Source organism: Durio zibethinus, chromosome 5 (genome assembly GCF_047325235.1).
Source record: "Durio zibethinus cultivar Kanyao isolate XHJ-2024 chromosome 5, ASM4732523v1, whole genome shotgun sequence".
Lineage (NCBI taxonomy): Eukaryota > Viridiplantae > Streptophyta > Magnoliopsida > Malvales > Malvaceae > Durio > Durio zibethinus.
The window spans coordinates 9972368-9983296 of record NC_143166.1 but is presented as its reverse complement, the minus strand read 5'-3'; the positions used below and the strand labels follow the sequence as shown (position 1 = coordinate 9983296).

Sequence of the window (10929 nt, the reverse complement as noted above, 5' to 3'; positions counted from 1 at the left end):
TGGTTTATTATGAACTTTATCAATCAATATCTTAATTTTCAATGACAAATGTAATGATTTCAAGTTCAAAGTTGGCTGTGCAATACGATCAGTAATAGGATATTTCGAGTTTAGAAAGATAAGCTTTTTGAGACATAAAGAATAGTTGATTCAAAAGTATTTCAAAAATCGAATATCAATTCTCTAAATAATGAACATTTGTATGACCTCGACCTACTCGGACCAGGTCTTTTCCTAAAAACTCATTACATTTGCGATCTTGTCACCTGTGATTTCATATGACCAATATTTGCCCCACATCTGTGACTAATGAGAACTTGCCCCCTAAAAGTCATCTCTTTTAATTATGGTGACAATTCGTCCATTCGGTGCCACTCCTTCGTTCTCTGAAAAAAACTTTCTCCGAGTTCCAACTTCATTCAAGCCGCCCTTATAGGTTTTTAGCTTAAATGACCCCCTTTTGACTCAAACCGCCCTTTTCAGGTTTTCTATCTGAACCACTTCTTTTCTCATTTTTTTTTTATTTTTTTTTATTTTTTTTTTATTTTTTTTATTTTTTTTATATTTTTTCTCTTTTTTTTAAGCAAAATATTTCTTGACAATATCTGAATTTATAGGACTTGGCAATTCATCTCCGTCCATTTTTGTAAGGATCAGAGCCCCACCAGAAAAAGCTTTTTTTACCACATATAGACCTTCCAAGTTGGGCATCCATTTTTCTCTATTGTCATGCTGATATGGCAAAATCCTTTTCAAAACCAATTCGCCCTCACGAAAGCATCGGGGTCGTATCCTTTTGTCATGTGCTCGTATGATTCTTCTTTGATACATTTGTCCATAACTTAGTGCTAAGAGCCTTTTCTCTTCAATAAGATTCAACTGCTCGAAACGATCTTGAACCCATTCTGCCTCATCCAATTTTGTCTCCATCAACACCCTCAGAGAAGGAATTCCCACTTCAATTGGCAGTACAGCTTCCATCCCATACACTAGTGAAAATGGGGTGGCCCCTGTGGAGGTTCGGATTGATGTTCTATAGGCAAGCAAAGCAAAAGGTAATTTTTCATGCCAATCCTTATATGTGTTAGTCATTTTCCCCAATATTCTCTTGACGTTTTTATTCGCAGCTTTCACTGCACCATTCATTTTTGGGTGATATGGTGCTGAATAATGATGCTTGATCTTGAACTGTGCACATAATTTTTTCATCATTTTATTGTTTAAATTGCTAGTATTATCTGAGATAATCTTTTTCGGGAGACCATATCGACATATTATCTCTCTTTTTTATAAATCTATAGACCACTGATCGCGTAATACTAGCATACAAATCTGCTTTCACCCATTTTATAAAATAATCGATTACCACAAAGATAAATCGATGCCCATTTGAAGCCTTATGCGTTATGGGTCTGATCACATCCATTCTCCACATGGAGAAAGGCCATGTGGTGTCAAGACGTGCAACGGGACTGGAGGGAAATAAATTTTATCTGCATAAATTTGACATTTATGGTACTTTTTAGCATAACTGATGCAATCATTTTCCATTGTAGACCAGTAGTAACTAGCTCTCCTGATCTGTTTGGCCATCATATGCCCATTAGCATGTGTTCCATAAATCCTTTCGTGTACTTCTTCAAGTATTATTCTTGCTTCCACAGCATCGACGCACCTTAGCAAAATCTGATCTCGACTCTTTTTATATAGGATTTCTCCATCAAGCATAAAACCTACTACTAATCTTCTAATGATGCTCTTATCATTTTTTGAAGCCTGCTCTAGGTAGTTTTGACACTTGATATACTGTACAATGTTATAGTGCCATGGTTGTCGATCTACCTCTTCTTTCATATTTGAACAGTGAGCTAGTGAAACTTTCATTTGTACTCTAATGGGTTGGATTCCCACACCATTATTTAACTTAAACATCACTGCCAAAGTGGCCAAGGCATTAGCAATCTAGTTTTCTTCTCGAGGAACATGCTAAAATTAAATCTTTTGAAAATGTTTCCTCAAGCCAGCTATATGCTTTTGGTATAACACTAGTTTCGAGTCCCTGATCTCTCATTCACCTTTTGGTTGATAAATTACCAAGGAAGAATCCCCATATACTTCTAGTGTTTCAATTTTCTTTTCAATGGCCATCTGTAACCCCATGACACATGCCTCATATTCAGCGACATTGTTTGTGCAATTGAAATCTAACTTGTGGTACATGGGTAATAATTTCCTTCTGGGGATATTAGCACTGCTCCAATGCCATGCCCCATTATATTGGATGCCCTATCGAAAAACATTTTCCATACTTCTCTTATAGGCTCTTTATCTTCATTCTGCAAGATTACCAACAAATCTTCATTTGAAAAGTCAAACTTCATAGGTTCATAATTTTCTGTAGTTCGATCAATAAGAAAATCAATAATTGCACTCTCTTTTATGGATTTTTGTGTCACGTACACAATATCATATTCTGAGAGCATAACTTGCCATCTCGCTAGCCTGCCTGATAAAGATGGTTTTTCAAAAATGTACTTGAGAGGATCCAATTTTGATATTAGCCACGTCGTATGGTAGAGCATGTATTGTCTGAGTCTACGAGTAGTCCAAGCCAAGGCACAACATATTTTTTCTATTTGGGGGTACTTGGTCTCGTACTCTATAAACTTTTTACTCAAATAGTATATAGCATGCTCTTTCTTGCCAGTTTCATCTCTTTGCCCCAATACACATCCCATCGATTTTATTTTGAATCGTTAGATATAAAATCAACGGTCTTCCTGCAACTGGTGGAACCAACACCGGTGGGTTTATCAAATACTCTTTAATCTTTTTAAATGTATTTTGGCATTCTTCATCCCATTCACCAGGATTATTTTTACGAAGCAACCTGAAGATTGGATCATATTTCGAGGTAAGTTGGGATATGAAGCGAGAAATATAATTCAATCACCCCAAAAAGCCTCTCACCTCTCTTTACGTGCGTGGTGCTGATAATTCTTAAATGGCTCAAATTTTATCAGGGTCTACTTTTATACCTTTTTCACTGACTATAAACCCTAACAATTTTTTAGATTTAACACCAAAGGTGCATTTGGTTAGATTCAGCTTGAGCTGGTATCTTCGTAATCTTTCAAAAAGCTTTCTGAGATTAACAACATGATCTTCCCCTTCCTGAGACTTAGCTATCATGTCATCAACATATACCTCTATCTCCTTATGCATCATATCATGAAAAAGAGTGACCATCACTCTTTGATACGTGGCACCAGCATTCTTTAGCCCAAAAGGCATAACTTTATAGCTAAACGTCCCTCACATTGTCACAAATGTAGTTTTCTCCATATCTCCACGAGCCATTTTGATCTGATTGTAGCTAGAGAACACGTCCATGAATGAAAAAGTGAAATGCTTAGCAGTGTTATCCATAAGGGTATTAATATATGGCAATGGAAAATTATCCTTTGGGCTAACCTTATTTAAATCTCGATAGTCCACACACATTCTAACTTTTCCATCTTTCTTGAGAATTGAGACTATATTGACTACCCATTCAGGGTACTTGGCTACTTCTAAAAAACCAACGTCAAATTATTTTTTTACTTTTTCTTTTATCTTCAGCAATATTTTTGGCTTCATGCATCTCAACTTCTATTGTATTGGTCGACATTCTAATTTTAAAGGTAGCATATGCTCAATTACCTCTATGCTAAGTCTTAACATATCCTGGTAAGACCATGCAAATACATCCATGTATTCTTGTAGTAAATTCATCAACTTTTGCTTCTCAATCGGTGATAGTGAAGTACCGATCCTGACTTCTTTCTTATTGTTACCATCTCTCAAATTTAATGGGTCAGTTGATTCTTGGTGGGGTTCTATAATTTTTTTCTCTTGTTCCATCCATTTCAGTAGATCATGAGGTAAATCATAGTCTTCTGAATCATCATCGTTATCAAACTCGCTAATGTGAGTCAAATTTTTAAAATCAAACCCAGTGTTATTGCTTTGGTCATCCATAATGTTCATTATTAGAAAACCTGAAAATGGGTATAATCATAAAGAAATATATATTGATCTTGGCAAGGGCAGAGAGAATGGTAACGAAAGAAAAAAAAATGAAAAATAGAAAACATGGTATAGGTGAAATGCATTGCATTCATCATTTTATTAAGACAATGAAAATAAGCCCATACACTTAACCTTCGCATGCTCTTGGACAAAAGCAATTAGAATTTTCAAGTTAAAAGGTTTAAGGACAACAAAAATGGTACACCATTTTTTGAGTCTCCTAAAGAGGAAAAAAGATCTCTTCATCTTGCATGACTCCTTCATCCGTTTTCACTTGAAGTCGTGAGAAAGCTTTCTCTAATCCCATTACCAGTCCTCTTTGTTCAATTCCTGTCGACCTAGGATAGATATGCCCAACTGAACAAAAAGTTTCATACAAATAAGGGAACATCATTTTCCCATCAATTAAATTTTGTCCTTTGAGGCGTGCCATTCTTTTTTCTTTCTTCTTCAGCATTATATTCTTTTTATCAGTAGCTGTAGGCTTATAGCCTAACCCCCATCTTTCTTTGTTTTCAATCGGGCATAGTGCTTTTGTGATTCCTTGTAGAGTTTTCCCTAAGCCTTGCCCGACTCGCCAACCCTTGCTAGCAGTCTGCTTGATCACCATATTGGTAGCTTTTGACAATTAAAGAATCAACATCCTTGACCATTCTTTTATGTAATTAGCATTTGCTACTTCAAAAGCTCTGAAAGAACATTCAATTACTTTTTTCGTTGTCTCAACGTAGGAAGTTGTTAAAGTCTTTGTTACTAACAAGTCTTTCTCACCATCCACACAGACTTGTTTTCCTTCTATGATGAATTTTACCTTTTGATGTAGTAATAAAGGTACAGCTCCGATCGTGTGAATCTAAAGTCTTCCAAGTAGACAACTATATGCTGGAGTTATGTCTATTACTTGAAATATGACATTAAAGGTACAAAGACCAATCTGTAATGAGATCTCTATATCGCCAATTACCTCTCTTCGTGCCCCATCAAATGCTCTTACAATCATATGGCTATTTCACATGTGAGAAGGATCCACTGGAAGCTTTGACAATGTCATCAGAGGCATAACATTAATAGATGATCCATTGTCAATCAACACTTTAGCCATAGTGTGAGACTTACACTTGACAGTAACATGTAAGGTCTTAACACTATCACGTCCCTTCAGAGGTATTTCATCATCATTGAAGGTGATAAAATTTGGGGCTATAATATTGCCAACCATGTGATCTACCTTCTCAACAGAAATGTTATGCTTGACATAAGCTTGGTTAAGCACTTTTAGCAGAGCATTCCTATGCGGCTCAAAATTCAGTAGTAGAGACAGTAAGGAAATACGAGCTGACAGTTTATTTAACTGATCCATCACACTGTACTCACTGTGTTTGATGATCTTTAGAAACTCACAAGCTTCTTTTTTTTATACCGGTTTGTTAACTTGAACTTTTGAGCTTACCACCGGTTGATAATCTTGGCTTTCCCTTATGTCTTCTTTTCCTATCTTACCTTTCCTTTTCTGGCCCTTTCTGACATTTCAGAAGTGTAAATTCGACCACTTCGGGTCATTCTTCCTATTTTCGTTATGTTGGCGGTATTCTCCGTGTTTGGATTATTCGAGGTCATATTAGGCCCTCGTATTACTACATCATAATCATATCGCCATGGGACTGTTTTGTTGGTCTGATAAGGGAATAGACTAGGGACATGAATGGTCATTGATGTTCTGGGAGAGAAGATAGTTTTCTTAGTTAGGGGTTCTGGTTTTTCATCATAGTAAACAGTGAGGGGTTTAGGGATAAAAAACTTGCTAGGACGCTCGTCACCCACTGTATTCACACTATTTCCATCATATTCATCATAGAATTCAATGATAGCCTTGCCTTATCCATCAAGCTTTGCAATATTTGCTTAAAGACCTCATAACTTTGGATTGAATGTCCAGTTGTTTTTCCATGGTATTTACAAAAATAATCAGGGTCTTCATGACTGCCATTGTCATCTAAAAATAACGATTGAATCATGCCCATCTTAATAAATAGTCGTACACCCGTTCAAAAAAGGTCTTCACTTTATCCGTGCATCTTTTGATCTTCACATATTTTTCTTTACTCACCATATTGATTTTCCTTTCGGTGTGATCCGGCAAAGGGTTTCCACGGACACTTAGCTTGAATTTAGTATCAAAAGATAAAAGCCCATCATTTATCAAACCTTGCACTTTGTGTTTAAATGCCGTGTAATTTTCAGTAGAGTGTCCTGTAACTCCGTAATGATAATCGCACTTGACGTTAGGGTCATACCAACCTAGGTAAGGTGGTCTTAATGATTTCGCATAAGTAAGAGTGACAAGGTGGCCTATCATTAATTGAGGGTACAAATCGGTGTAAGACATAGAAATTGGGTCAAAATGAGGTCTTTCCTGATTATTACTATTCTGTGAGTTTTTTTTTTTTATTGTTTAGGTAGGTTGGTTGGGTAAACAGTCGAGCTGGAGGTGTAGAGGTGTAATTAGATGATTGAATGCTAAAACTTGGTCTGGGTAGCGATTGTTGGGGTGCCGATAATGGTATGGTTATTGAGAGATTTGGTTTATGGTAGATAGTAAAGGGGATATGGATTATACGGGACAAAAGGATGGTGTGGGGAATTTCTGTGAGTGACACATATGTCTCTTGCTTTTTTTTCTTTAAAGTTGTTGTCTTCTTTTCAGACCTTTCAATTTTACCACTTTTGATAGTGTTCTCTATCATCTCTCCTGATATTACCATGTCAAAAAAGTTTTTCGTGGCATTCTCCACCAATTTATCATAATACAGGGCATTCAATGTATTGACGAATAGCACGATTATCTCTTTTTTCGTCAGTGACAGTTGAACCTGAACCGCTGCATCCCTTCATTGATGTGCGTATTCCTTGAAGGTTTTCATTGATTTCTTCTCCATATTTTACAATGATAGCTTATCAGGGGTTGTATCCAAGACGTGTTTATACTGGGCAAGAAAAACTTTGGCCAAGTTTTTCCATGAATTGATCCTACTTCGATCTAACTGCACATACCATTTAGCTACTGAACCAGTCAAACTATCTTGGAAATAGTGTATCAATAGTTTATCGTTATGGGTATGACCTATCATCTTTTTACAAAATATGGTGATATGAGCAGAATGACACTTTGTCCCATCATATTTCTCAAAATCTGGGATCTTAAATTTTAGTGGGATAACCAAGTCAAGCACTAGGCTGAGCTCATTAATAACCCCATAAATATTATTACCTTCAACTGCTTTGAGCCTCTCTTTGAGTTGGTCATACTTATCTTGAATTTTTGAATTTATAACAGGTTTTGACATTTCATGAGACTTTTTTTGTTCAATAGGGTCGTCAAGATTTGGTACCATGATGGGATCGATTGGGATGGGTCCCGAATTGGTATTCAAGTAGGTCAGTTGTTGATTTGCAGAATGATTGACATAGGGGTAAGGTTGTGCACTTGGTGGTTGTATGTGTATACCTTGAGGAACTTGAACCTAAACCTGAGGTGGAGTGAATCCCGAAAGGTATAATGGCTCTTCTATATTAACCTCATCTCTTGTTTTTGATGCGTCAGCAACTCTTTTTCCTTTCATTGAACCAAGCAACAGTTGTTTTAATTCAGTCATTTGTGCTTCGATGCTTTGCTATATTTTCATCACTCTTTCTCGTATTTTCTCCTGTTTCTTTTTTACCTTTTCAAATCTAGCTATATTCTCTTCTTCTATGGCTCGAGTTTGAGAAGGAGTATTATATCTATGCGAAATTGATGAATTTTGGTTCCTTGGCTTTGCTATTCTTGAACCTTAGTTTATTAACCATGAATTAGATTGCATGATATAATGTCGTTAATATTATTGTTAGTATGAAAATGAATGCACGAAATGAATGAAATACAAATTAAGGTACTGTCTTGGATCGATCGAAACAAAAAGAAACTTTCATTAACCATGGGAGTCTTTATACATCATCCGATCATTCTTACATTAAAGCCATAAAAATATTTGACTTGAGCAAATTACTCCCTAGCTTCATACAAAAAGTGCAATAATCTTTGACTATGGCCTTAGGTTGGTACAATCTTCTGTTCCAGTGCTTTCGCCTTTTCAACCATGTTGCTTGCTTTTCGAACAGCCTTGTAGATTTGAGTAGTTAGATGTTCGATGTATTGCTGCCTCCCTAAACTTTTTGCTCTCCATATCTCTCGAGCATCTACCTCTATATTGTAAGTACGAACCCAATAATCTTCTCTATCTTGCCACTCAGTCAAAATCTTGTCTATATGACTCTGATTGCTTGTCAATTGAAGTTCCAAGCTTATTAAGGCTTTTTTCTCACTTTGCAAATCGAAGTTCTTGCTTTGTTCCCTCTTTAGTTCAGCTTTTAGCTTTTCACTTTCTCTTTGGTGCCTTGCTACCTTTTCAGAAGCTCCTAAAAGTTTTTCTTTCCATTCATGCTATTCTTTGGTGAGTGTGGAGATTATTTCTTTGTTCTCTCGAGCTCTGTTCTTTCAATATTCCACCATATCTCGTAGTTTTTCCATATCTTACTTAGATCTCTTCAAAGGTCTACTATCCAATCTCAATTTCTTATTTTCTTGATACAGATTTTACAGATCTTCTTTCAATACTTTTCGTTCTTTAGTCAACTTTTATACTACATCATCTCTCATCATCAAATTATATCTTAATTGGTTGACCTGATCCATCATAACCATATTTTCTTTTTTTAACCTTTTCTTTTCAATCTCAAACTCCCATTGAGTGATCTCAAAAGTTGATAATACTGGTACTGAAATAGGAGCTGGCAATTTCTCTAATACTGGTAATTTCGTTAACCATTTTTATCCTTTAGGTAAGGTAACCTTTTGCAACATTATCTGCAAATCTAGCTGGACTCATTCGGTTGACTTACTTTCATACTTTGATGATTTCATGAACCTTTTTCACGTAATCGGGTGTCCCATAATCAAACTCGAGTGAACTAAGTCCATGAGTCATAGGGATAAACTATCATGAGTCATATTGTCTTTGAACCATAAAGGGCGCGTAACTCACTGTCCCCTATATTCCTAACAAAGATACCCATGACTCATCTTCACAACGATATAATATGGCCATTGAAAGCATCCATAGTGCCCTCCATGTTATATCATCGCTAGTGAGCTTCAAAAAGAATGCCAACCATTGACTTTTTGTCCAATATTTCCTTCATTCTTTAGCAATAAACTCCTTGATATGACTTAAGTGAATGGAGAATAGCCAAAATGATGTCTTTTCTTTTCCTCAAAAATAGCTTCTAAGCCAAACAAAAAGTAATTGAGCACACCCCATAAATCATCCTTCACCTTTTCTTCTATAAAAATTAAGTGATCTAATAATCTTTATCAAAATAGTTGGTGAAGGGTTTATACCTTTATCTAATTGCTCAAAGAAATTCACCACTGATGTTTTTATATGTCTTAAAACCTTAGGAAATATCATCAATCCATAGACGACCAAAGCAAACACATCAAACCCCTGATCAGTATCAATATACTTTCTTATGTACTCGAGTAAAAAAGCTGATGAAATGGTCTCAACCCTATTCTTTTCTTTCTTGTGCTTGTCTATCTCTTCAACCTCCACTTGCATGATCTTGGCTATCTTCTTTCTATATCCGATAGTCTTATGCTCTTTTCAATAGATTTTATCTTGATTGATAGACTCTATCTGAAGTAAAGAAGAATATTCTTTGATCGTGGGGGCCAAGTCTTCTTGGTTGAATACAAAGCATCGATAAGATGGATCCCAGAACTGTATTGCGGCTCTCATCAACTATTCATCAATCTTCACTGACATAAGTAGTGCCACATCCCGTATTTTTTTGAAAAAGATTCTTTTCTCTCTGTTCTCCACTGTTTTCAAATGGCTTTCAATTTTGATATATTATTCTAACTGAGATCTATATGCATTGACTGTGGTAACACTGATATGTGACCATCTACTAAGCAATTTCCTTTCTTTCTCTAAGTACCTTTTGAATGGCTCTTGACCTCTAAGTAACTCTTACACATGGATGACATCTTTTAGGTTTTCTGAAAGTTTTTCTTACTAAAGATTGGTCCAAAACAATACCCTCTAGAAATATAGTACCTATATGATGCATGTAACAAAATTGAAGATAATAAAATAAATCAATAATGTAAATAAAACGAATAGATAAAACTGAGTAAATGAATGAACAAGCATAACAGAATATATATAGTGTCCTAATTTAGGTAATTTTCTCGTAGAAGGGACAATATGGCTCTATCCTAAAGTTGGATCTTACGGCTCACTATATGCCAGGTTAAGATTTACGTGTCTAAAGGTTCCCAAACTATTCTTCACATCATCGTCTGTTATAGACTAGTAAGGCTCCCCGATCTTCACCCATTACAGGCTACTAACGGAATTGGTTCAATCTGAGTGAAAGTGTTTCGTTAGCAAATACGGAGGTTATCACCTCACGAGAGCGTAGCTACTTCGCTTCATCCTAAAGAGATAGAGCTCGGGTCTAGAGCTCATGCATGAATATGCCAAGTGTGTGCAAAATAATGTATTAATCAAAATACCATAAACACAAAATTAAAATAAAATAACAACTAACATACAATTTATCTTATTCATTAACACATATTTAAAAAAAAATCAAAATAAAGGAGATTAAATGAAATGTCAAATAAAACCAATTAAATCCAACAATTCTTAATATCGCGTAATTAAAAGTTTTGGCTTGACTCTCAAATTAAAATCCCTAGTAGAGTCATCAAGCTGTCTAACGATTTTGAGACCGCCAAACATAAAGCGAGTT

At 35.7% G+C, this 10929-nt stretch overlaps 1 protein-coding gene across 1 annotated transcript; it reads right to left on the bottom strand.

Moving 5' to 3' along the window:
* Positions 1–579: 579 nt before the first annotated feature.
* LOC149518747 (uncharacterized) lies at positions 580–1146 on the bottom strand. Its single transcript, XM_089760384.1, has one exon. The coding sequence runs from the start codon at positions 1144–1146 to the stop codon at positions 580–582; it is 567 nt and encodes a 188-aa protein (XP_089616510.1).
* Positions 1147–10929: the final 9783 nt, after the last annotated feature.

Bases quoted from the DNA above. Each gene is read 5' to 3' on its own strand.
- LOC149518747 (XM_089760384.1), bottom strand. From the start codon at position 1,146: ATGAATGGTGCAGTGAAAGCTGCGAATAAAAACGTCAAGAGAATATTG.